This window comes from Podarcis gaigeae (assembly GCF_964106915.1).
Source record: "Podarcis gaigeae genome assembly, chromosome: 1".
Lineage (NCBI taxonomy): Eukaryota > Metazoa > Chordata > Lepidosauria > Squamata > Lacertidae > Podarcis > Podarcis gaigeae.
In genome coordinates, this window is record NC_139678.1 from 134,241,867 (window position 1) to 134,268,908 (window position 27,042).

Genomic DNA, 27,042 nt, shown 5'->3' on the forward strand with positions numbered 1-27,042 from the left:
CTCTCTCTCTCTCTCTCTCTCTTTCTCTGGGGTAAAGAATGAAAATAATAAACTATGATAGGAAAAGAAGGAAACAAACTACAATAGCCAGACAGGCTGCAGAGGAAGATATAGAAATTTCAATCAATAGGAAACCTTTGATGTTGAGCTGAATGACATACTTATGCTTAATGCTTCACACACTCACTAATGACATGTTTCTGCCACACTTAGCACAACTTCAACATTCCTTTATAGCAGTCTTTCTCTAACTTGGGTTCCCAGATGTTCTTGAACTATAACTCCCACCATCCTTGACCACTGGCTATGCTGGCTAGGCATGATGGGAGTTGTAGTCCAGCAACATCTAAGAATCAGGTGTTGGGAAAGGCTGCTCTGTAGGGACATCATGGCCAGTGCGTCCCATGATGTGTTAAGTGGTCAACTTGCTTCTGAGCCAATATTTTGGTCTCATCATATAACCTTCAAAACAGTGAAGTCAGAAATACATTTTGTTGCTTAACTACTTGAGATGCCACTGCGCCTGCCATTGCACATGCATCCTGCTTTGGGTTCAGATTGCTTAAGGATAACTCCTTTAGAGCTACCTTTTGTAGGACAACAAATGACCAGTTTAAGTAAATTTATGGACGTGGCTGTTGAATTAGGCGCGCAGCCTTTTTGCATGCCCTTGCACAGGCCACCACAACACAATGAAGCAGATCCATGGGTCTCAAAAGCAGGTTTGAATCTGGCAAATCTTTGATGCTTTTTAACTTTTGTGCTGACTGCTGAGCCTGAAAACATTTCCTTCTGAAAGTGATGCTTTCTCTTGAATAATAGCCAGCTGGTTGCAGCAGGGAATTCCAGCTCTCCAATCAATCTAGCAGACAACAGATTTGGTTGCTTCTAGCTATGTTGCTGGTGATAATTCTCCATTGGAAAATGCCAGTTTTAGAGGCTGTAGTTAAGAGTTTCCTCCGTTCTCTTCTTTTATTTCAGAAAGTTGGCTTATTTGCTCCTGCTCTTAAGTCCTGATCAAAACATTAGTAATTTGACATTCATTAACTGTTCTCACCTGTAATGTGTTGCATCAAATAAAGATTGGGGGTTCATTGTTGAAGAACTCTGAGTACGAATTGCATTAAAAAGAAAAATGAATAGTGGGCATTCCTTCTATGTATTAGGGATAAAATAGCTTGGGAGGGGGCTGTGAAAGAGGAATGTGTAAAATAGTAATGAGGAAATCTGATGGTTGTCAATAACCTTCAAAATAATTGGGGTGTTGTTTTTTCCATGTCCCAATAAGTCTACACTTCCTATTGTCCTGTGCCTAGAAAGCAGGCCTCCCGACGTTTTCCACTTGCCCTGTGCTTTCAAGACCCAGGTCCGGGTGGTTTTTTATTTGTCCCACTGCTTTACCTAGGGAAACCCACTGCTTATCCCTGAATCAAAACGAACATCATTCCTCAGAAAAGCCGAATTACGTTTGTTCTGATTCAGTGGTAAATTGCGGGTTTTCCAGAGGGAAAACGGTGTGAGAAGCGGAAGTGTGGATGAGTGGTAAACCTTCAACTTATATTTCACAGTTTGGAGCTTCAGCTGACATTCTTCTTTACAGCCTTGCAGACACATGTCAACAAATAAACAAACAGTTCCTTTCTGAATAGCTTAATTTGGAGGGTTTGACATAGCCACAGAAATATACATACAAAATTTGGGATGTGGGGAGAAGGTTGTAGTTGTATCTTACTGGAGGTGCATGTCCAGGATTTTGCTAAGTGTAACACAAAACTGTAAAAGTTTAGCTGAGGGAAATGCCTTCCTCCCACTGGCCTGCTTGTCCAATCAGAAACCAGCCCTGCATCTCCCTCATTTCTGACAACTATTTAGCAACTGAGCTCAGCTAAAGTTTCCAAAAAAGTTAGAATAACTTCCTCTCTCCAAGACCTCAATTTTTGCACAGCCTGGTCCTTGAAATTAGATCCCTTCTGGAGACCTGGAAAACGTTTGCTCAGCAAAACCCTCCTGTTTTTCCAAAGGCTCTGTCTCAGGAATTTAAAGCACACTTTTAAAAAACACAGAGACACCCACCACTTGAGGAGGGGGGAGAATTCCTTTCCCTCTCTCCCTCCCCTCCTTACAGAAAGAATGGAAGAAAGTTCTAGCCCTCCTGCTTCTCCTGTGGACAGCCTGGGGACCAGTGAAGAGGAGCTGGAGAGGCAGCCAAAGAGGCTGGGAAGGAAGAGGAGATACAGCAAGAAATCCAGCGAAGATGGAAGTCCAAACCCAGGCAAGCGGGGGAAGAAGTCCAGCCCCAGCGCACAGTCCTACGAGGACCTCCAAAGCCAGCGGATCCTTGCCAATGTCCGAGAGAGGCAGAGGACTCAGTCCCTCAATGAAGCTTTTGCAGCCTTGAGGAAAATCATTCCCACCCTGCCTTCCGACAAACTCAGTAAAATCCAGACTCTCAAGCTTGCTGCCAGGTACATAGACTTCCTCTACCAGGTCCTGCAGAGTGATGAGATGGACAATAAGATGACCAGCTGCAGCTATGTGGCTCACGAGCGGCTCAGCTATGCCTTTTCGGTGTGGAGGATGGAAGGAGCCTGGTCAATGTCTGCCTCACACTAGCCAACATCAGGGTAAAACCAAGGATGACTGCCAAAGTGGTATGTGGCTCATTCTTTTCACTCTGGGCAAAGCTTGTGGGCTTGGGTGGCATGCCGTACCTTGGAAATATTTGGGGAGGTGGGGATGGCAAATGAGTAATGCAGCAAATGTGTTGGATGGAGATGTGGAGTCATAATCCCAGCTGGAATGATTTGATAGCCTTTAGGCATGTTGCTATTTGCCTAGCCTAGATTTATTGTCTGTAAGTCTGTAAGCTGGGAATGACAGTTTAGTTTTCACATGGCAAAATCTCCTTGTCTGATACTATCCTGCAGGCTAGGAAGGCTTCTTACTTATTTTTGTGTGTGGTTAAAGCTTAGTTCCAAGATAGGCTCAACATTTAAAAAACCAATTACTACATGGGAATGATTTGCTTCTGATCCTAATAGGATCTTAAAACAAAGTAAAAAAAAATTCATTTTCAATCATAACATCCCTCAGATGGCCCTCCAGAGTCATGTCCAAGTCGCTTTTCATTTGTTTTGCATCTTATATGAGAGAACTGTGATATTCGCCATACCAGATAAAAACGTCTGTGCACAGTGCGATGGAATGCAGCTGTTTGGTTCCAGAAGGAGTGGCAAAACTGTGTGGTCCTCATTCTGAACTTTGCAGGTCTGCATTTGTTACAAAGGATTTTAAAAGTGGGGGGAGAGATTGTACTGACGCTCAGCTAGTGTGAAGAGCTGGTGCTTCTTTAAACAACCAACTCCATTCTGGTCGTAGCACAATTTTGTAGGTTAAACAGATGTTCAGTATTTGTTTTCCTGGGCTGTGCCCCCCCCCCCCGCACTGCATATTCACAGTAAACACAGAACCAGCCTTTTTTGCCAGTTTCCTTCTCTTGACCACAACTTAATGTCACTTACTTGAAGATCTGGGTCCTATTCCAGCCAGCTGCCTTAAATGAAGCCCCCAAGGCTCATTCCACCCCCCCCCCCTTATCTATTACAAGACAAAATAATCCTTTCTTATTTCATTTCTTTTCAGGGGTGGAATATTTTAGGCAGATATATATATATATATATATATATATATATATATATATAAACATTATCTGAGCACTTCATAACTTTACATTGTTTCAGAACAATGTGAACACTTTCCCCCAGCTATGTAAATCACAACATTATTTTATATGTCCTAATGCACACATGAAATATGTAAAATACTTTGTACGTTGTGGGCACCCAATAAAACACCAATGGACAACAATAGCAAAGCTATTTTGCAGAAAATACTATAAAGATATAAATGCAGACTGTAAACCTATAATGACACGTATAATTTGTAGAGTGCAGAAAATGTGGGGAAAGATACATTCATTATTTGAAGACAACAATATTTTTAGGCTTCCTGCTTATAAGATTTACAGGTAAAGACCAGAATGCAACTGGCAGCCTACGATCTCAACTAAGGCCATGTTATACAGATGCACAGGCATCAGTCATTACAGAGAAAATTTAATGTAAACCTTTTTGGAAATGAATGCTCATGCTTTATTTGTATTTAGAAGAAAAAATGAATACATTTCTTTAAACCGACTTGTTCATTAAATATACAAGTGGATGCATAAGTAATAATTAAGTGAAACTATGTCTCCACCTCGTTGCCCTGGATACTTTATATCATAAAAAGTATACATTAATTAGGACTAGTTTTGTGTGGCTTTGCTTTAGTATCAGCTGCAAAGATACATGTAAAAAATGGAACAAAATCCATTGGCTTCCCATTTATAAATATGACTTGTAAAGCCTAAGTAAGGAGGGGTGGGGTGGGGGTGTCTTCCCGCTTTGTGGGAATATTCTGCTGCTTTTGCCCAAAGCAGATGTAAAATGTCTCAGACACATAGTTTGCTAGAGTTTAGATTGTGCTTTAATTATTCAGTCATAGGAACAATAAATTCACTATGTCTGCAATTACTTAGCAGTTCTTTGGCTACAATCCACAGCTTTTTACTCTGAAGAAGTCCTATTAAATCTAACTGTACTAGTCCAGAGGAAGTAAATTATAGAAGCCTTCATTTGTTAATCTCCTCTATGCCATTCTTTAGACATGTACATTTGAAAACATGTTAAGAGACAGAGTGTATTTCATCTTCACATTTTAAAAACTGTTTCTAGTTTATAAAATTAACATGTTTTCCTGAGTATAAAAATACCAAAAGTGAAGTAACAGTATGGGACTTCTGTAAGTAACGCATCATGCCTCAGATAAAAATTATTCTTTTCCAAACTTTCTTTTCAGAAGCATTTTTACATATACTCACTTCTAGCCTGTGGCATTTGTAGAGAAATTTAAATTTTGAGTATTATTCAAACCTAATTTATGGTCTGAACAAATAAAATGAGAACAATTTATCAGGACAGAGAGTGAGAAGCTAGAATTCCACCTCACAATACTATCTGGGACTTGGCACACAGAGAGAGGGATTCTTAGCCATTGTAGCTTTTACATTAATACAAATTACCTTCTAGAGGACCTGTCATGTTTCAGAAGCAACGTAAGAGCTTTTTGGTGGAACAAGAATGTGCAGGTCAATGCTAAGGAAGTAAGGGATGCAGTACTTATAACAGTTTCTAGATATTATGTAGCAACACAATAACTGTTATTTTAGCTTATTATTCTTAAATATTACTTTTAATAATATGTTGTTCTTTGCTCCAGACCCAGATTATGACAAAACAGGGCACTTGTATAAAAAAGAAATAAAGCAAATGAGAATGGAAGCCCCACACATTTGTAGAAATCAAGCATGGAAAGGCCAAACTAGAATTCTTCTGTAGGAATATATGCTCCAATTATACTATGTAATTACCCTATCTATTTTCATGTTATCAACACAAAAGGTACTCCTAGAAGGGGGCCTAATTTGCAAATGGGTCATTAAGATATTGCAAACTGGTCACTTACGATAGTTGTGGTGGTGATGTTCTACTCTGGGTTCCCCCAGAAGGGATGAATCCAGATTAAATTGCAGGGACAGAGCAGGGACAGGTTGGCCTCATCATGTGAATGCTGCCCCCTCCCCCCCAAAAAAAACCACCTGCATATATGAGAAGCATCCATCCCACAAGAAGCACCCATTTGGAAGCTCCCAAATGTTGGTGTCTAATGAATTTCTGTTATAATTGATATACATTCTTACTGTATTTCTTTCAGATGGCACATTAATGCCTGATATGTGCAGATTGGCTCACTGTACATCTGAAGTTAATTGATACCACCGGACTTGTTCCTTTAGTTTGCACATTCTCATACTGTGAATCTTCTCTTCACTTAATGTAGAACAGGTTTAACAGTTCAGTGTGCCTCTTACTCCTTGTCCTGTAAAATGTGAGTGAAAATTGACATGACGGAAGATGGGCGAATGCACCACTTGAAGCATGGGGAGTTATGCAGTTTACAGTGTGAGAACAATAACTGGGCATTGTTAAAAGCTCTCCTTGTGGGTACTCTGAAGTTGTGCATTTTGCTAAATTAATTCTTAAGAAGAAGTCTCTTGGATCAGGCCAGGGACCCATCCTGCTCTCACAGTGCCCAACCAGATTTCCATGGGGAAAGCCTGCAAGCAACAGCCCTCTCCTCAGCTGGGATTCAGAGGCACACTGCCTCACCCGCTGGAGGCAGACCATGGCCTTCACACCTAATAGATACTTAATAGTTGCCCATCCAAGTTAAAAGCTGAGATGAAAGAAGACAGTCCCAAAATAAAATATGCAATTTGGGAACTAGTACAAAGCAAAATCTTGGTAAGATCCAATAGGTTAGCCGATGGGTCCCATTCACACCCCACCCCACCATGATTCAAAATAGTAAACAGAGTTATTTGTCCCAACAATCAGTCTCTTGAGAAAAATACACCAAAGTAAATCTGAGGATTGATCCAGCCGGGGTTTCTCTGTCTCATAGATGAATGGAGACTTGCTTCTGTCAACACAAAACCCAGAGAAGTCTTTAAAAAACCGAACTGTGATAAGTGGATTGGGGGTGTCACTTAGCTTCAAAACTGCCAACTGCTGAGTACTGCAAAAGTATTCCATTATCACACATTTCCCCACATTGCCATGCTATTGAAGGAAGCTTTTAGGATAACATAACCAAGTCTGTACTTGAGTAGCTGAACTGCATTTTTGCAAATCTGAATTTTGTAAATCACCAGTCCATCACCCCAAACCCATCACCCAGTTTTTCCCTCTGTTTCCTAGTCTTTACTGCTATGTAAGAGAATCAATAACATTTCACAATTTTAAGAGGATTTATGTATATTGCACAGATACATTTAATTCCTGAGGATTTAAATAGAAGAGTTCAGCACTCATTTAAAATCAGTGACACATAACCCAGTACATAGTTACTTGCGAGTAAGTTACACTGAACTCTATAAAACTTACTTTTAACCAAAAACGTATAGGGCCATGTTTAACATCAACACAATCTTGTTGTTTTCCTAAGTGTGGATGCTGTTAAAATGAGGACATGTTGAAGAATAAAGGGAGCAAGGGTAAAACAGTACTGTTATTTACATGCTAGGTTAACTACACAACACTATGTGGATTTTGACTATCCTTCAGCACAGGCATTCCCATCTGAAATCTCAGTTAATAATTGTGGAGGAGTCAACTAGTTTCTTCATGGGTTATATTGGTGCTGAGCAAACGGTAATCTCCATGTTTGTTCAATATACTAATATTTTAAGTTTATAAATAATTTTAATATACAATTAACAAAATATTGTTGATCTATAGTCTTCATGTCTTGTATGCCGAGGGGGGTTTGGGGAAATGCAGGACAGAGTCTATAACCGATATCTAAAAATATATTCTGTTCCTCCCCCACCCCGCTTATCTTTAAGAAAATCTTTCATAAATCCATTAATTTAGTTCATGCAGTTATATTTTAAAAATATTCATGGACTGATTAGTTCATATAATTATATATTTATAAACTTCTAAAATGAAATTTTCTGAATAAGTATTAACAAACATTAGTATGCATTACATCATTACCTACTTCAATATCTATTTAAGTTTCTAAACAATTTATAAACTAAGTTAGCTATTCTTGGCTTGAAATTGTGTATGTGAAGTTCTATTTCTTCAGATATGAACAGACTTTTGCTTTAATTACTCAGGGCATCGTCTCCACAAAGTTAAGTATGTTCAACTTATTGCAACTGAAATCAATAAGTATTATTGATTTCCAGTCTGGATTGTACCTAGGCATTTTTGAATTGGGGTGCAAAGAAAAGGGGTGCCTAGAAACCTCTTGAGCAAGAAATGTTAGGCTCACTTACTTTTCTCAGTCATGTCTTAAAGTAAAACACTAAATGGAACCATTTCCTTCCCTGCTGAAAGAGAAGAGCTACGCATGTTCACTTCTCAGAACGTTATAAAAGAAGATGCTTCATGATTTTCTGCCAATACAAACAAGTATTTTCTGATTAGATGGGAAAAAATTACACAACAATAAATGGTCTTTTGGATTTGTTTAGAATTCTATTTTTAGTCATTTGTTCATGAGATTTACACACACACACACACACACACACACACACACACTTTATTATTATTATTTCAAACATTTTCACAATAACTTTTTAATCAGATAATTACATTGTTTCATAAGTTGACTTCCCACCCTCGCCTCCTCGGAGTTTTTATTCAAACCTTTTCTGATGTGTTATACCTTTATCTATTACAAAAAGTTTCTCTATTATAGTTATTTTGTCATTTTTCTTCCGTCGCTTTTTTCCTCAAATTCTGCCTGCAATTTCATTTGACTGTAATATTTTCTAAAATAGTCTGCAAATGGCCTCCATTCTTCTATAAATTTTGCATTTCTGCTTAGTCCATTACTTCCAGAAGCCCCTCCTCCTCCACTGGAACCGTCTCTCCTTTCCATTTCTGTGCATAATATTCTAGCTGCTCTTGTCACATACGCGCATAATTTAGTTATCTTCTATAGAACCTCCATCCCTATTATACCTATAAGGAAAGCTTCTGGTTTTGTGGGAACAGCCCATATAAAGATGTTCTTCATTTCATCATATATCATTTCCCAAAAGCCTTTTGCTTTTTCACATGTCCACCACATATGGAGGAATGACTCATCTATCTGCTCATATTTCCAACATTTACTTGACACACTTTGTACATCTTAGCCAGGTTATTTGATGGTAAATACTACCTATACATCATTTTAAGATGGTTTGCTTTAAGTGTATAACAAGCAGTAAATTTTATATCATTTCCCCATAACTTCTCCCAAGAAGTTATCAGTAAGTCTTTAGCCCATTATATCATTGTTGACTTAAAGATTTCATCTTTATTCTAGTGATTTTATAAATTTTAGAAATCAGTTTTTCATTACTCTCAAGCAGCCCCATTTTAAAGTCAGATCTTTTTTCCATAAAACCATTTAACACATCCTTCTTAAATAGCTCATTTACTTGATGATACTGAAACCAACTTGATACCAGGTCTTGAATTTCTTCTAATTTTTCAAAGTTTTTACCCATGTTCTGTGTAACTTAATATATCTCTATACGGCCCTCAAGAATTGAAAATAATTTATTCCAAATGATTTAATTTGGGGGCATATCCACACTGAAAGAAAAAAGTTTGTGTGTTGGGTTTTACTCTGGAAACTCATACAATAACTTCAATGGATATGAAAGTCTTAATATTTGAAAATCTGAACTTGAAGGCACAACATTACCAAATAGGGAGAAGTGGGTACTGGCCTATGGGCCCCACACCTTTTAGGGACCCCATGACAAAGTAATATTGATTTGATCTTGAAAGAATATTACAATCAAGCTTACTTCGTTCAATGTTATCCCACATGTTTTTTAAAACAAAAACAAATATCCTTGTAAAAACACTAGTCCAGATTCATAGCCATAGGTATCAACATCTGTGATTTCCACTAGTTCTCAACTAGCAGTTCCTTATATCCTAAAATGTTATGGGATTATGATGTCTTCTTTATGCAGGAATATTTTACCAGCCATTGAATTATTTCCCCAAGTGTCTTCAATTCCCACTGCACTAAAGCCATGCCAGCAAATCTGAACAGATAAATCTCAGTATTTTGTAGAAGGCATTCCCTCAAGTCAATAATAGTAGGTCGGGATTTGATCCTCCTCCAGCTGGCATGAGTAGGAGTTTTGTCATTTGTAAACCCAGCGAGAGGGGAAGGAGTCCCAGGGAACCCAAAGGGAAGCTTGACAGGCACTTAGGATTGTGCTGCAAGGAGTTTGTGCAGCAAACCATGTTGAGCTGTCAGCTAATCGTTCCAAACAATTGCTTTTAAATCTGTCTCTAGCTGTTTGAAAGGGACACGGGTGGCGCTGTGGGTTAAACCACAGAGCCTAGGACTTGCCGATCAGAAGGTCGGCGGTTTGAATCCCCACGACGGGGTGAGCTCCCGTTGCTCAGTTCCAGCTCCTGCCAACCTAGCAGTACGAAAGCACGTCAAAGTGCAAGTAGATAAATAGGTACCGCTCCGGCAGGAAGGTAAACGACGTTTCCATGCACTGCTTTGGTTCGCCAGAAGCGGCTTAGTCATGCTGACCACATGACCCAGAAGCTGTACACCGGCTCCCTCAGCCAATAAAGCGAGATGAGCGCCACAACCCCAGAGTTGGTCATGACTGGACCTAATATTCAGGGGTCCCCTTTACCTAGCTGTTTGTAGTATATGCTTGTAATTTACTTTGAGAAAGGCAATGCAACAACAACAACAACAACGGGTGATCGTATTTGGCATAGGTTGACCAGGCTAGCCAGGAGCTCTGCTTCTGAGGGTCTTGCAACAGAACCTGATTGTATTTTACACAAATTGAATCTGGAATAACTTTTGGATAATAAAATGATTTTCACCATCTTCCAAGAGCCTACTATATTATTCTAGGCAATTGATTTGCACGGGGATATATTCCCCACCTCCTTTCTCTTCACTTGCCCAGGCTCTTTTAGCACAGAAAATGGAATGGGAAATGTTAATTTAATGGTGGTTGACTGGAGAAATGGAAGGGTTTAGGATTGCTATTAAGGGTGAAATCACACAAAAGCTTGTTTTTAAAACTTGCCATTGCAGGAAACAACTGCAGAGACAGTTGCCTCCAGTCTGGCTTTAGTTACATGCACCAAAATGTGGAGAGGCATGCACATTTGAATGCAAAACTGAACAGTAATGCAGAGAGACTGGGTGTTATTCACATTCAGATGTACATGAATGTGCCTCCAGTTTATGCCTCTGGGTCCTCATGGGAGACAGGAGGCCACAGTACACATTAAGAAGTATTATGAATTAATGAACAGCAAAACAAAAATATCTGCATAAAATTGAGCAGCATTTTTCCCCATGTAAATTGGCCCATGTAAATTAACAGCTCTATTGTGAATTGGAACACCAAAAAGCAAAAATTGTAGGCTATGCTGAGATGAGCAGTAATTTGCAGATAATACAGTACAAGCCATTTGGCTGGATTTTGAGTCAAAGAAGTTGCAAAAGACTGAAACTTAGACAGTTGTAAAAATTATGGAACAGGACAGAGAAATCATACTTTTGAAATGTATAAATTACTTGCAAATAATATATTAATTACTTGAGGGGGGAATTCTCATTTTAAGATTTTTATTAGGTACAATACATCAACAGAAACACAGCTATCTTTGAAATCCACACATCTTCAAATTTTGCAATGCAGTTCTGCAACCAAATATGTGAATAAAAATGTGTATATTATGGGAAATTATGCACAAAATAGCTTTCAAAATGTGTTATGCTAGAGACAATTGCATAAAAAATGTGTGTATTGTGAGAAATGCAAACTAAAATGCTAAATAATTTTCATTGCCTAAAAAAGTTAGCAAACTGATACAGAAATGTGACAACATGCACAGCAAAATCAGAGTGCCATTCTGTAACAAATCACAATATACCTAGAAACAAGTTTAACAAAATTCAGCAATCCCTTTTGCTTATAACATTACAAGATAATAACATTTCAGCAGACAATAAAACAAAATCACACTCCTCAGTTGCAACAAATGAATAATTCTGAACAACCAAATCACTTGCAAAAATACAATACATGAAATGCCAGATACACAGACCAAGAAAGATAAAAACTTAGCAGCTAAGACTCCATCTTTCCTTCCTTGTCCTGAGGGACCTGTCCACCCACAGGAAACAAAAAAAGGTCTTAATAAAAAGGGGGGAAGAAACAATTAGCATAGTCTGATTTATCATCTATGATGTCCATAACTTTGGCTGGATTTTTAGTTCATTTTGAATAATTTAACTGTTCCTTCTACTCACGCAATCCAACTCTCCCTGTTTGCCAGGGATACACCCCATTTCCTGGAAACTGTCCCAGCAGTAAATAATTGTCCATATTTTATCACTACAGTATTGTTGCTTTTGGGGATTGCCTTGTTTATAAAAGTTATAAAAGCTCAACTTCTTCCTTGGGGTCTCTAGAAAATGTTGGAGTGAGGGAGATCCATTTTGCCTCTGACATGCAGGTAAACACCCCCCCCCCCAAAAAAAAAAGTTTAGGTAGCATAGCATGCAGGCTCTCGTTTCACAGGCTGCTAAAGCTCCATTTGCCCTTTTGACAACAGACAACTATGGTATGATGCTCTAGTGTAACTTTTAGCAAAACCTTCTTGCCTTTCAAGCCAGTGTTGGATAAGTGATTACTTAGCATACAGAATACAGAACAGAGCCTTCTGAAATTGGTAGCGAAGAACGCAGGGAGGTCTCAGGTACTAATATTGGTATTATAATAGGTATGTTCAGTGCTTTTTTCTAAAATAAATGTTTAGGGGTAGTCTCATTTTGACTCCAGAAAATCACTATTTTATAGTTCAAATCAGGAAAAATAAATACAGTAAATGGACAGAAGTACAAAGATTCACAAAATGTTTAGGGGTATGTGTACCCCTGCGTAGTAGCCAGAAAAGAAGCACTGGGTGTGTTAGAGGGGTCTCCCTAGTTTTGTTTGTGAAATCCTAGAGGCTACGGGCAACTACTACTGTTAATATAATTGCCTGTGATCGCCATCAGAAATTAACTATATTGTACTCAGAAGAGCTGCTGAGTTAGAGAAGAGAATGGCAGTTGCACTGCCTCCATTTCAAGCAGCAGGGCCGCCACTATTTCTGGTCAGCATGTTCATTTCATATTGTCTCCTTCCCACCACCCTGAAATAGTATCCTTTGCCTCAAAACCAGAGATAGGGAACCGGTGGCCTTTCAGATGTTGCTAGACTCCAGCTCCCATCATCCCCGACAGCCTAACCCATGGGAGTTGTAGTCCAGCAACTTCTAGAGGGCCCCAGGTTCCTCACCACAACTCTAAATGATTCTGTATATCTTTAACACTTTGAATTCTATTCCTGAGACTGAGAAAAAGTCAGTACATTTTACTCTTCCAGTATTTTATCTGTCATGCCATTGGGGACATGTTGGCACCTACTGAAGACCCTCCTCTTTCAACAAAACTTTTAAGTCTTGAAAAGCTTTTCTGGGGAGTAAAGGATCTTTCTGAACAATATGAGGGGGGCTGCTGATGGAGGAGCAACCTACCCAAAATTGGGCTTGGATCCTAAAATAAGAGAGCTTCAATAAAAATAGCCTTGCCATTTTCCTTCCCTTCCTCCCCCTGCTCAGCATCGCCTATGCCTCTATCCCATATTGTTCAACCGCAGGAAATGGCTCTCAAGCTTTCCTTAGTGGACTATGGGAGGCCTGTAGGCACCTCTGCTCGGGCTTGCTGCACTATTTGCTTGCAGCTCAATCTAACATACCACTATTCCCAGATGCATATTTATTTCAGAATTTAATTATACCAGCTTATTATTTTTACAGTAGTTGCGCTATCTTTTACCCAGGTCTACAAAAGAAAAAAGAGGGACAAAAGAGGGATGCGGGTGGTGCTGTGGGTAAAACCTCAGTGCCTAGGACTTGCCGATCGTTTGGTCGGCGGTTCGAATCCCTGCGGCGGGGTGAGCTCCCGTCTGTCGGTCCCAGCTCCTGCCAACCTAGCAGTTCGAAAGCACCCCTAAGTGCAAGTAGATAAATAGGTACCGCTTTATAGCGGGAAGGTAAACGGTGTTTCCGTGTGCTGTGCTGGTGCTGGCTCGCCAGAGCAGCTTCGTCACGCTGGCCATGTGACCCGGAAGTGTCTCCGGACAGGGCTGGCCCCCGGCCACTTAAGTGAGATGGGCGCACAACCCTAGAGTCGGACACGACTGGCCGTACGGGGAGGGGTACCTTTACCCTTTACAAAAGAAAACCTCCCCCACCAACCCAAGAGTTCTCTGCTAGTTTATGATTACACCCCCCCCCACCCCACCCCAGACACACTTTATGTAAAACAAAAGCATAAATATAGGATGGGGGGTGACGACACCTGGCTTTCTAGCAGTACATGTGAAAAGGATCTAGGGCTCCTGGTGGACCACAAGCTTATCATGAGTCAACAGTGTGATGCAGAAGCAAAAAAAGCTAATGCTATTCTAGGCTGCATGAACAGAAGTCTAGTGTCCAGATCAAGGGAAGTAATAGTCCCACTCTCTTCTGCCTTGGTCACACATCCACACCTGGAATACTGCGTCCAGTTCTGGGCACCACAGTTTAAGAAGGATGTTAACAAGCTGGAACATGTGGAGAGGAGGGCAACCAAGATGATCAAGGTCTGGAAACTAAGCCTTATGAGGATCGGTTGAAGGAGCTGGGTATATTTAGCCTGGAAAAGAAGGGCTGTCACGTGGAAGGTGGAGCCAGCTTGTTTTCTCCTGCTCTGAATGGTAGGACTCGAACCAATGGCTCCAAGTTACAAGAAAGGAGATTCCGACTAGACATGCAAAAATACTTTCCGACAGTAAGAGCTGTTTGACAGTGGAACAGTCTCCCTCGGGAGGTTGTGGACTCTCCTTCCTTGGAGGTTTTAAAGCAGAGGTTGGATGGCCATCTGTCATGGATGCTTTAGCTGAGATTCCTACATTGCAGGGGGTTGGACTAGATGACCCCTGGGGTTCCTTCCAACTCTATGATTCTATGATCATCCCATGAGTTATCACAGAATTTTCAAATTATTATTTCTTAAATTTGTATACCACCCCTCATCCGAAGATCTCAGGGCAGTTCACAGCATACAAATATAAAATAAAAACACTAAATACCTAATAAGAACAAAAACAAAACAAACCCCTCCCTCCCCCATTGCTAGGATTTTAAAGACTTAAAAATTATATAGTCCAACTCCATCTGCAGACAAATGATACTTTATTCTAACATTCACTAACACCACTTCTCACAATAAATGTTTTTTTTGTTTTGTTTCCCTGGTGGGTGTCGGCTGAAGAATGTAATAATGAGTCAGATGAAGGGCCCATTTATTCTGGCATCCTGCTTTTCACAGAAGCTTCTGTGAGCCCCAAAAGCCTATGCTCCCAAGAGACTTCCTCCTGTGAACATGCAGGTTCCATGTGCCATCAAGCCAGTAGCCAGTGGCAGATTCAGCCTCCGTTCATTTGTCATTTGTAAGCCAGTGGCTGCCCATTATATCCTGTAGCAGTGAGTTCCGTAGTTCTTAATTCTCCCTCAGCTTTGGTTGCCAGACCTGGAGATTCAAGTAATGACAAGTGTAGCACAAAGACATAAAAGAGAGTCCCATGGACTGCAAGAAGATCAAACCTCTCCATTCTGAAGGAAATCAGCCCTGAGTGCTCACTGGAAGGACAGATCCTGAAGCTGAGGCTCCAAGACTTTGGCCACCTCAGGAGAAGAGAAGACTCCCTGGAAAAGACCCTGATGTTGGGAAGGATTGAGGGCACAAGGAGAAGGGGACGACAGAGGACAAGACGGTTGGACAGTGTTCTCGAAGCTACAAACATGAGTTTGACCAAACTGCGGGAGGCAGTGGAAGACAGAAGTGCCTGGCGTGCTCTGGTCCAGGGGGTCACGAAGAGTCAGACACGACTAAACGACTAAACAACAACAACAATATCAAGGTTTTTGGATGATGCCACAGCCTTTGGCTAGTGCAATAAGGTTTATGATAATGATGAATAACACAGAAGTCTCAAGCCCTATTGATCCTGTCAGGACTCTCATTCCCAATCTCAGCTGCTCCAAAATACACACTCACAGGGTTTCAAAGGATGCTAGCTACTTCAATGCGTTACAGATAAAAGCTTTCTTATAGGCAAGGATGTTCTAGTGGGATAATTCATTAAGCAGAGCATTTCTTTCACTGGCATTCTCATAATCAATGAACATACAAAATGCCATCACTATTCATATTTTATTTTCACAGTGTTTCAGAAATGCTGTGGCTGGACTCACAATCCAAAAGGCCTTGCCATTTTACCTTTGCTCACACCTGGTGGCTTTTTCCTGGCACTGCTCAGCCACTGTAGGGCCCTGGTCCTGCTTAGCTGAAGGCAGCAAGGCTAGTCCCACCTTGGAAGGAGCTGGAGGGGGGCAGCAGCTGAGCCCACCCACCAAGGGGATCAGGTCTCACATGGCTTTCCTGCCCCACTGTTTTGAGAAAGGTATCAAAAGATACTGGTTAGAACAGAAGAATGTGCTTTCTCCTTTCATTCGAGTCTGGCAGGGGTCCTGAGCAGCACAATGTCAGTGCCCCATCACTTCCTTTCACCAAATAAAATATTCCAGCAAACATTTAAAATTCACATCCCAAAGAATATTCTAATTCATTTGCTATTTTGTCAGCTGCGTGACCCTGGGGCAGGAGTTTCTAAAGACCTGCGTGTGCTGTTAGCTGAAATTTCACTGTACTTGGAAAGACTGCAGTCATCTTTGATCTGCTGGTGTGTGTAGGACGTCAGGCTATGAACTTTCTGAGTGTGTGCAAAAGCAACAAATTAGCTGATAGAAAATGGAATCTGAAAAGTGGAAATTGGAACAGAGCATGTACGGTTTTCATAATACAATTCTATTTGAATTTTTGCTCACTGCTATTCAGGGAAGGGTCACACACTATATGATTGGTAATAATAGGGTATTATCTAATGAGGCTTTCTGACTTTGGAAGAAATGCTTTGAACAATTCACTCTGCTAATATAGCATACAGTATATGTGCAATCTCCAGTTTGGCCCTTAAAAGTGTTTCATAGTGGAAGAGAAGAAGGAACATGGGAGGATATGGGAGGAGCCTAATTGCCCAATATTGTGCAAGGGCTTCAGAAGAAAATAAAACAACCCTTTGAACGAGAGCTTTAAATGTCAGAGTAAACCTACACTGGCTCAAAGGGTCAATTGATTTTCTTCTTCTGAAGCCCTTCTCTCTCATTAGTGGTGTTCATATGTGACACAAAAAAACATGCAAGACCAACCCCGCAAGCATCATGTGCTGCCGCTCATCTGTTTTCACAGTTGGCACAGTCTGGGCCATTCTAAAATCAAAACACTTTCAGCAGCATTTCAAGACGCCCATTTGGATGAAGAGGAGTTCCATAATCTAAGATATGAAGAGCTTGCCTACTTGTTGTAATCCATCTGGTCTTAAAATCAGTTTGTGATCTTCTAGAACAAAATACGTCAGACACAAGACAATCATCTCATAGGATTTTAAAGTGAAAATGGTTTCAGGCAGATGCAAACCTTAATGTAAGTTTCTTCAGACATCAATTTTGCAAGAAAGGAATTTCAAACTTCCTTGTCTCTTGAGAGTCTAAAGCTTCATTCCTCACAACCTGATTATGGATGGCAGGATGGTCAGTGCTTCTGCCTCTGATATAAGGTTTAAGGTTTTCTGGTATCACATTAAAAATTGGTCCTCAAGCTACTTGGTCTGCTCATTTCTTGTTGTTTTTAATTGCTTCTTTGTGGGAATGTTAAGGATAGTAGGAAAGAATATATTGAAAAAGTATTACCCTTCCTTCACTCGTGCTAGTAAGTGACGTAGCAGAGCAGATTGCCCTCAATACAGATGGAACCTAGTTTGCAGATTCATTTGAATCTCTTAGTTAAGATTATTCCTGGTGTCCCCTTTCTTTATTCTCTTAAAAGAATAAAGATACAAGAGTCTTTCTGAGTAAAGTAACAAAATGTTTACTCCCATTTCAGTTCACAATTTGATCCCTGAAAGGCAGACTTTACTTGATAGCTACACAAAGAAACATTGAGTTCATCTCATATGGAGATTGAGCTCATGTGCTGCTGGCTGAGAGCCAGCAGACAGCAAAATGACATTTAGATAACAAAATGGCTGCAGGAGAGCAGCATGGCAGCAAAAGAACAGTAACAAGACAATAGAAAGACAAATGTCAACTGGACAAGAGACTGAGAAAATGGCTGCATGACTTGGCTCTTTTCTGGAGTCAGCCAGAGCCATGCCCATCTCCCAGGTCACATGCAGGGGGAGGATGCTCCAGACCAGTGGAAGGGGACGTTACACTGACTGGATGTCCCCCTGCCTGTGACCACGCTAGGGAAATAAGGAATGCACCAATGGATTACATCTCACACTCTTGTTTTAATATCCATTAATTTTACATTCTATACTTTCTCATATTTTGTATGCAGGCTCTACAATTCTATGATACTAAGTTGCTAAGTGGTCCAGAAGGAAAGGCCACTGAGAACAAGCAGGAACAAGCTCTTTGTTACCCATGTGGTCGGAGTCTGACAGGGACTGGCAGGGCTCTGATGTGTGGGTGGCAGAGGCAAGGGCGCCAGCAATTTATGGGGTTTGGTGCCAGGGCAAGGGGGAGAGGAAGGGTCTGAGCAGTCAGAGGCAGAAGAGGGGGCACAGGATGGGTCAGAAGCAGAGAACGAGGCTGTTCAGGTGAGGGGCGGCCTGCCCAAATCCCCTGCTGTCCCCTAGAACCAGGAGGGGCTTGCAGAGGGAAGGGTAGTGATGACTTCCAGGCAGAAGTATCGGGTTGGGTGCATGCACTCCGTCAGACGAGGGTACATCAGCCGGGGAAAATTGTGTGGTCCCATGGTTGCTTCAGTTTCTCCACAGGGACAAACCTGGAAAAGGGAAGGCCAGCTCAGTGGGCACTAGAAGCATTTGCGTGTGTGTATCCAGGACACCTTAGGAGCTGTTGTGTTTGTCAGTAAAGTATTAACTATTGGCTATTTGCCTTCATTGGCTGGGTGGGCGCAGGACAGAGTCAGAAAGAGCGTATCCTCCAAGTTCCATGAAAGCCATCCTGGCTTCCGACTGGATTCCAGAAGGTCCCTATTTTCCTGCCAGCACTGCCACCACCACCAAGCTCTGCAGGGAGGATGAGCCAGCGCTTGTCCTGAGCGGTGGCAGCAGTGGTAGTGATGGCTGTGAGGGACCCCATGGCCTCCCCATGGCTGCCGCTGGAGAGCGGAGGAGGAGGAAGCCCAGCCCCATGTGGGGCAGGAAGAAAGAGGGCAAGGAGTCTTGATTGTAAAAAATAATGGCTTGCGTTTCCACGTCTAATCTTGCCTCTTTCTAGAATTAATTTATTGGTGTGTGTGGGTTTTGATAAATATACCAAAGAATAAATAACATTTAATCACCCGTAAGTATGGATCGAATTGCAGCCTTAGCTACTTCACAAGATTAGCACTATTTCATTTCTTTGCCAATATATAAATAGATTTGAAAGCATTCATAGAAGGACCGTGGATTAAAAGTGAATGACATTCCAAAGCTGGAGCAGCAGTGACTTACCCTCTTACAGCAGCTGTTTCTGGTGAAAAATCTTTTGAGTTAGTTCTGTATTGCTGTTTTGCTGTATGGCAGCCGTGTGCCCGTTCTCAAGAAAGCATGTCTTTATTTTGGAGTTATCTACATTCAAATTGCACTATATTGTTGGTGGGAAAATATCAAAAGTGTGGAAAATCTGAAGAGAGATTTTGCTTAATCAAGCTTCAGTTCAGCAGTTAAAACACAAATATGTTAGGGCACTAACAAACTGCCTGGTCTTGTACCTTTTGTGAAATATTTCACGGAGCTGTAACAGAGAGAGGAAGCAGAAGGGAGCCATGATATTTCACTTGGTCTCAGGCTGCATCTTCACTCTGCAGGCCTTAAGAAAGGCGTGGACTTCATTTCCACAAGCACATATGCCCAAAGCCTCAGTATCTTCTACATTTTCAGGTGGATTTTATTTAACAAAATTTATACACTGCTACTAGGAGATCTCTATGTGGTTTGAAATAAAGTCTTAAAACCTGATTTAAAATACTAATAAAAGCCAACATTAAAATTAATGTACACAATACATTAAAAAATCAAAAAGGTAAAATAAAATCAGTAATTTTAAGCCTTAAACTTACTAAATCTGCTCATCAATATTACATGTTAACATTAAATGCCTGGATATGCTTGTCAAACAAAACAAAAAAAGTTCCGGGGAACAGGTTAAGGTGGTGGTGTGGATGGGTGTGTTTAATCATTTTTATTTCGTTTTAACTACCTGCAGGCCTATGGCCAGGTGAACTTTAGAACAGACCCTCCCAGATTACAGGATTACCCAGTGTCCTATTTTCCAGGGACAGTCCAGATTTACAGAAGCCATCCTGGTTTCTGATCTGATCCCAGAATGTCCCACTTTTTCTTAGGAAGTCCGTTTTCATTGGAACAATATTCGAAGATATGGTATAGGGCTGCCATATGTCCGGATTTCCCTGGACATTACTGAGATTTCAAAGGCGGAATTGACACCCGGGAGGGATTTCCGAAAGGCACTACTTTGTTCTGGATCTTTGTTCTGGTGTTTCCTGCTTGGCAGGGGGTTGGACTCGATGGCCCTTGTGGTCTCTTCCAACTCTATGATTCTATGATTCTATCTCAGGCAAGTTAATCAGAAAAAATATAGCTCAGCAACTTTTGGGGTGTCCTGGTTTTTTCTTTTTGAAATCTTTTTCTTCTTCTTCTTTGGCGATCACTCGTAGCCGAGTAAGATTGTCTTCCATAAACACGGTTTTAACAGTGAGTTTGTAAGTGACTGTGGAGGCCAATTCTGGATCCACATGTCCTTCCACAGTGGGGACATAGGTTTCCGGGCGGGAGTTGATCACGGTGTGGATTTGCCAAGCGTCCCTTCCTCTTAGCACGTTTCTCCCTTGCGTCCTGAGTTTGAGTGTCTTCAAAGCCCATGACACCTTTGGTAAAGGCTGTTCTCCAATTGGAGCGCTCACAGGCCAGTGTTTCCCAGTTGTCAGTGTTTATACTACATTTTTTAAAAATTTGCCTTGAGACAGTCTTTAAACCTCTTTTGTTGACCATCAGCATTACGCTTTCCATTTTTAAGTTCGGAATAGAGTAGCTGCTTTCGAAAATGATCATCAGGCATCCACACAACATGACCAGTCCAACAAAGTTGATGTTGAAGAATCATTGCTTCAGTACTGGTGATCTTTGCTTCTTCCAGTATACTGATATTAGTTCACCTGTCTTCCCAAGTGATGTGTAAAAATTTTCAGAGACACTGTTGATGGAATCTTTCGAGGAGTTGGAGATGGCCTTTATAAGTGGTCCATGTTTCACAAGTATATAGTAAGGTTGGTAGTACAATAGATTTGTAAACAAGCATTTTGGTTTCCCTGCAAATGTCCCGGTCCTCAAACACTCTGCACTTCAATTGGGAGAAAGCCGCACTCACAGAGCTCAGGCAGTGCTGGATTTTGGCATCAGTGTTGTCCCTTGTGGAAAGATAACTGCCTAGGTAGGAGAAGTGATCAGCGTTTTCCAATGTTACACCACTGAGTTGGATTTGTGGCGCTGCAGAGGGGTTGTTTTGTACTTGCTGGTGCAGCACTTTGGTTTTTTGTATGTTGAGTGATAGGCCAAGCTTTTTGTAAGTATTCAAAGATAATATGCAAAGACAGTGGTACCTTGGGTTAAGAACTTAATTTGTTCTGGAGGTCCGTTCTTAACCTGAAACTGTAGCACCATTTTAGCTAATGGGGCCTCCTGCTGCTGCTGCTGCGCTGCCTGAGCACGATTTCTGTTCTCATCCTGAAGCAAAGTTCTTAACCTGAAGCACTATTTCTGGGTTAGCGGAGTATGTAACCTGAAGCGTATGTAACCCGAGGTACCACTGTGTGGTAGGAGAAGTGTATAGCCTTATACCAACTAAGTCCATTGGCCCATCTCGCTGGCAATTGCTTAGACTGCCTGGCAGCAGCTCTGCAAGGTTTCAGACATGAGTGTCTCTTGGCTTTAGCCAGAGGTGCTGAGGGCTGAGCCTGGGGGTCTTCTGGGACCCACCCTGCAAGTCCCTCCTTGTTGCTGGTGGGAAGCAGGAACAAGAGAAACAGTGTGATGAATTTTACATTTTGCTTTAAAATACCCAGCCGAGTCTTTACACAAAAAATGTACATTTTACATCACTTTTTATAATTTCTTAAATCTTCTTTAAAGCAACCAGCCCAAGCATCAGACATCAACACTGATCCATTTAAGCTTAGAATAAAAGGAGAGCATTTCTGAGCACATGTGATGCAGATTGCAGAACTGATAATAGTTTGGGATGTGTGTGAGCGTGTGTTTTCTTTCTGCTGGTGACTTTTGCAATAGTTGCATCTGTATTTGAGCTCACTGCTCTGCATAGGCACTGCCAAGCTTTGAAGATCTTCAAAGTACTCCAGGGCTGAATGCCAAGCCCTGGCTTTTCTGCAGAATGTCACTGTAATTAGATAAATAATATCTGAGATGCGGGGGTGGGGGGGATCTGAGTGGGGAGCAGTGGGGAAGGAGCCGAAATGGAAGCTTTCCTTTGTGGGAGGAAGTGATTGTACATATTTACCATTGAGCTGAGTCAGTCTTGCCCTGCCCTTAAAAGGAGGTCTCATGTCATGTCTGAAAGGCTTATGCACTAATAAATTATCCTCCCAGGATGGGCAGAGCTGTGTGCGCATTCCAGGATTCCATGCAACTAGGGACAGGGAGAACTAAGAGTGCAGAATGTGAACCATGCACCCAATCCAGCATCTTCAGAATCTCAGACGGCATGGGCAGCAATGCCAGGAGAAAAAGCAGAAGTCTGTGGGTGGGCAACCAGAATTTCCAGTACGTGAGGATGGGCAGGAATTCAGGGTCCTTTGGTGGCCGGGGCTCCTCCCCCTTGACTTGTCATGTGAACAGCAGAGACAAGGAAGACAAGGGCTGCCTCTATGAATGAAGCACATGCACACACTAGGCTTACTGACTCCCCTTCCCACCTGTGACACTTGCAAGTCTTTTCCTTGGGAAAAGTGCCCCTCCCACTTGAAAGAGGAGCAATTTAGGATGGAAACCCACGTAAATTGTGCCATTCAGGAATATGATAGTTGTCGTGATTTGCATCAGCTTTTTTTAGTTTTGCCCAAAGTTGTTGAGATTTCCCCCCCCCCCCAAGATCTCAAAAAAGAAGAAGGAAATTTTAAGGAAATTTGCCAAAATCTACACTTCTAAAATGGCCTGCCATATGTTTGGAATTTCCCAGATGTTAAAGCGATTTCTGCCCGGAAATAGCAACTCTACTACAGGCAGCAGAATTCTGCTTTTCTGGTCAAATAATAATAATTTAGATCTCCTTGGGATAGAGAGCCAGCATGGTGTAGTGGTTAGAGTGTCAGACTAGGAGCTGGGAGACCAAGGTTGGAATCTCTGCTTAGCTGTGAAGCTCACTGGGTGACCTTGGGCCAGCCACTTCCTCTCAGCTTAACCTACCTCACAGGGTTATTGTGGGGATTAAACGAGGAAGGGAAGAACCATGCACACCACCTTGAGCTCGTTGGAGAAGGTGGGATATACATGCAAGAAGCAACACAGGCTGTAGAGCGGGGGGGGGGCAGCCTGGTGGCCTCTAGAAGCTGCTCAACCCATCCTCATTGACCACTGGCCATGCTGGCTGGGACTGATGGGAGTTGGAGTCCAACAGCAAGCATAGGTTCCTTAGCCCTGCTTCAGGATTTGCCTGATGAGGAACTCCATAGCCTGGCTCAGATTAATGAACTCCCCCAAATATAAGATCCGTGCACTGAGATGCTTCCTGTTGATGAGGACACAAATCTGGTTTGCGTTCTGAATTTGCAAGCTGCCAGCAGACAGCAGAAAACAGAAATCCTGTTAAGCATTATGCAAGTGATTACAGGATTACCCAGTACCAAGTTGTGCAGAACTTGTGCAATCTCACGGAATCCCTGCAAACTCAAATGCCTATGTGGATTATTTATTTTATTTAGAAGCATTTAGAACCTGCTCTTGGGTGAAAAAGGCTCCAAGAGCAGCTTATATACAGTCAATTGAAACAAGGCAGTCCCTGGCTGCAGATTTGCAATCTTTTAAAAAAGGGCAGAAAAGGACATAGGGACTGAGAGGGAGTAAGAAAAAAGCAAACAGAAAAAGTATTAAAGAAGATGATGATCTTCATCATCATTATCATCATTATTATATATTTTATATTATTATATCAATCAAAAAAACTTTATTGTACTAGCCAATTACCGTGACAAATCTGAATCAAAATAAATAGAAGCAAAAGGGGCACCCTGTTATATCATCTGTCTAGGACGGAGGAGGGAATAGCTTGAAAACGCAGCTCAGTAAAAGCAAATCTTAGTCTGGCTGCAGATTCGACAGGTAAGGTAAAGGTAAAGGTACCCCTGCCCGTACGGGCCAGTCTTGCCAGACTCTGGGGTTGTGCGCCCATCTCACTCAAGAGGCCAGGGGCCAGCGCTGTCCGGAGACACTTCCGGGTCACGTGGCCAGCGTGACATTGCTGCTCTGGCGAGCCAGAGCCGCACACGGAAACGCCATTTACCTTCCCGCTGGTAAGCGGTCCCTATTTATCTACTTGCACCCGGAGGTGCTTTCGAACTGCTAGGTTGGCAGGCGCTGGGACCGAGCAGCGGGAGCACACCCCGCCGCAGGGATTCGAACCGCCGACCTTTCGATCGGCAAGTCCTAGGCGCTGAGGCTTTAACCCACAGCGCCACCTGCGTCCCGATTCGACAGGTAACTGGCTCTAAAATGGACCGTTTTTAGAAGGGGGGAACCAAGGAGAGCATTTAAAGGGTTTGATCAATTGCTGATCACGTAGTGATTCTGTCCAGTGGCACCAATCCCTTAATTGGGGTTTGTCTGTGGATATAATCTCCTCTAGTTTATGGAAAGAATAAGAGTTCAAATAACATTGGTTATTTAATGATAAATTAAGGTAAGATGGGGACTTTGGAGAGGAGGAATGATTTTGAGGAAATGTGGAAGATATTTGTAGAATTTGTACTGTTAAAACAGAGAAGGGTTAAACCATCGCAAGAGGTGTTGAAATTTTGAGAGATTGGATAGTTGCGATGGATAGTGGTCTCAGGGCGGGTGCACATTTTTATTTTTATTTCTACCTGTGTTATTATTACTTTGTTTAAAATAATAATAATATAAACAAATAGAATAAAAAGAGTCAAGTCCAGTACAGACTCCCAGTGGGGGGAGGGGGTTAAGCAGGTAATTTGCTCTGCCTCCCAGAGTTCCTTAACTTTGATTTTTATTTTATTTTTTAAAAAAAGATCAGTAGGTGTAGATACAGTGGTACCTCGGGTTAGGAACTTAATTCGTTCCAGAGGTCCGTTCTTAACCTAAAACAGTTCTTAACCTGAGGTGCTTTCGCTAATGGGGCTCCTGCTGCCGCTGCCGTGCGATTTCCGTTCTTATCCTAGGGCAAAGTTCTTAACCTGAAGCAACCACTTCCTGGTTAGCGGAGTCTGTAACCCGAAGCGTCTGTAATCCGAGGTACCACTGTACTTTCTTATACTTCCTAATTTTCAGAAGTGAGCATTTCATTGAAATACTCTGCTCCCCTTAAATGGTCTCCCTTTCTGGCTCGTCTCCATATTTCTTTTTTGTGTGACTGATGCCGTTGGGAGGCAAGCAGTGCTGCTAGTCGCATGTCTTCTCCTTGACACGTGTGTTAATGTAACTCTAACAGCATTTCCCTTCCCCCTTTTCTAGGCACAAACGTGTCCTAGTGTTGAATTGTGACCTTAGGAAAGAAATGAGGAACCAGAGAACACAACACTGGGATGCATCCAACAGTAATATATTTTTCTTTCTTTTTCCCTAGACTGTCCACTTCTGGAGACTGGAGTGGAGCTGAAATGCATCCACGTTTGTAGCTTGTGAAACCTTAACAACCTCAAGAGAACTGGTCTAAAGGAACCACTTGATTTCGCCTCCCCTTGAGCTCCTGCAGAGCATTTAGAGAGACCCGAAATGCAGCACCAAAGCTAATGGGTTTGAAATGTGGCAACATCTCTCCCCAAGAGACAAAACTAAAACACAAAGAGGCTATTCAACTTTGTGTTTACTTGCTGGAGCTTGTGTGTGTGTGTGTGTGTGTGTGTGTGTGTGTGTGTGAGAGAGAGAGAGAGAGAGAGAGAGAGAGAGAGAGAGACCATGTGTGTTTTACATTTTAAAAAAAAAATCAGGAACACATTAATGAGGAATCCATTGATTTGGATTTCAAATTATCTCTGTATTTTTGTGTGAATAGTTTAATTAAAATCATGTTGTATAAAGTCATGTCAAAAACTGGACCAAGGCTCTTTAGAAAAGCAAACTTTCTAAATTCTGCACATTTCTTTTTCATCAAGGAAGCCTGGAATACACCTTTTTTCTCTTTTTGCATCCAGCACCACCTTCCTTATTGTTTTGCTTTAACTGGCCTCTTCCTTATTGTTTATTGTTTGTTTTATTTATTGAGAAATCTTTAAACAAAAGACTGCAAAGGACCTGGTTTGTGTATAATGCTTCTCCAGCTCAAAAAATTAAAAGAAAGTGATGCAGTTAATAGCAAGACATTTGATTTATTTGTGAGTTTCACAATCATAACAAAAAGATAGACAGAAAACATACCCAGTTTTAAAAGGAATCAGTATGCTTTACCAAATTATGTGTACTCTTTATTTATTTGGGACTTTTTGTATAACACTTTTAACAGGTATACTAAGAGCACAAAACAGACAAAACTAAGCAATTCCACGTCCCAGGTTAGATGAGCCACTTGAAAGTAGTTTGTTTCCTTAAACCTACCTTTTCCAGTGTTGCTCATTACTGTTTGCAGCCACTGCCAGGCCCTCCTGCAGCTTCAGTGGCCACTTTGTCTGTGTTTTAACCCTCAGCAAGTGATCCCAGTCAGTTGGGAATCTTGGATGTAATGACATCAACTGTGTTATGTAGCCATCCAGAACTGGCTGCTTATGGATGCTGATAAGGACAGGTAAAGACCATTTAGCCTCAAGCTGTGCTTCCTGTCCAGGTCATTTGTGCCATCCCAGCCAATCAGAAGTAACAAAACAAACACTTTTGTGATGATCCATGAAAAAATAGTTTTGGAGAAAGGTTGGGAATGCAATATTTTAACAACATGCAACCCCCCT

General features: G+C 41.6%; 1 protein-coding gene across 1 annotated transcript; it reads left to right on the forward strand.

Moving 5' to 3' along the window:
• The first annotated feature begins 1,911 nt into the window (after positions 1–1,911).
• On the forward strand, positions 1,912–26,453 carry TWIST2 (twist family bHLH transcription factor 2). Its single transcript, XM_083715448.1, has 2 exons — positions 1,912–2,651; positions 25,728–26,453. The coding sequence occupies exon 1, from the start codon at positions 2,131–2,133 to the stop codon at positions 2,611–2,613; it is 483 nt and encodes a 160-aa protein (XP_083571574.1). The 5' UTR covers positions 1,912–2,130; the 3' UTR covers positions 2,614–2,651; positions 25,728–26,453.
• The last annotated feature ends 589 nt before the right edge of the window (positions 26,454–27,042 follow it).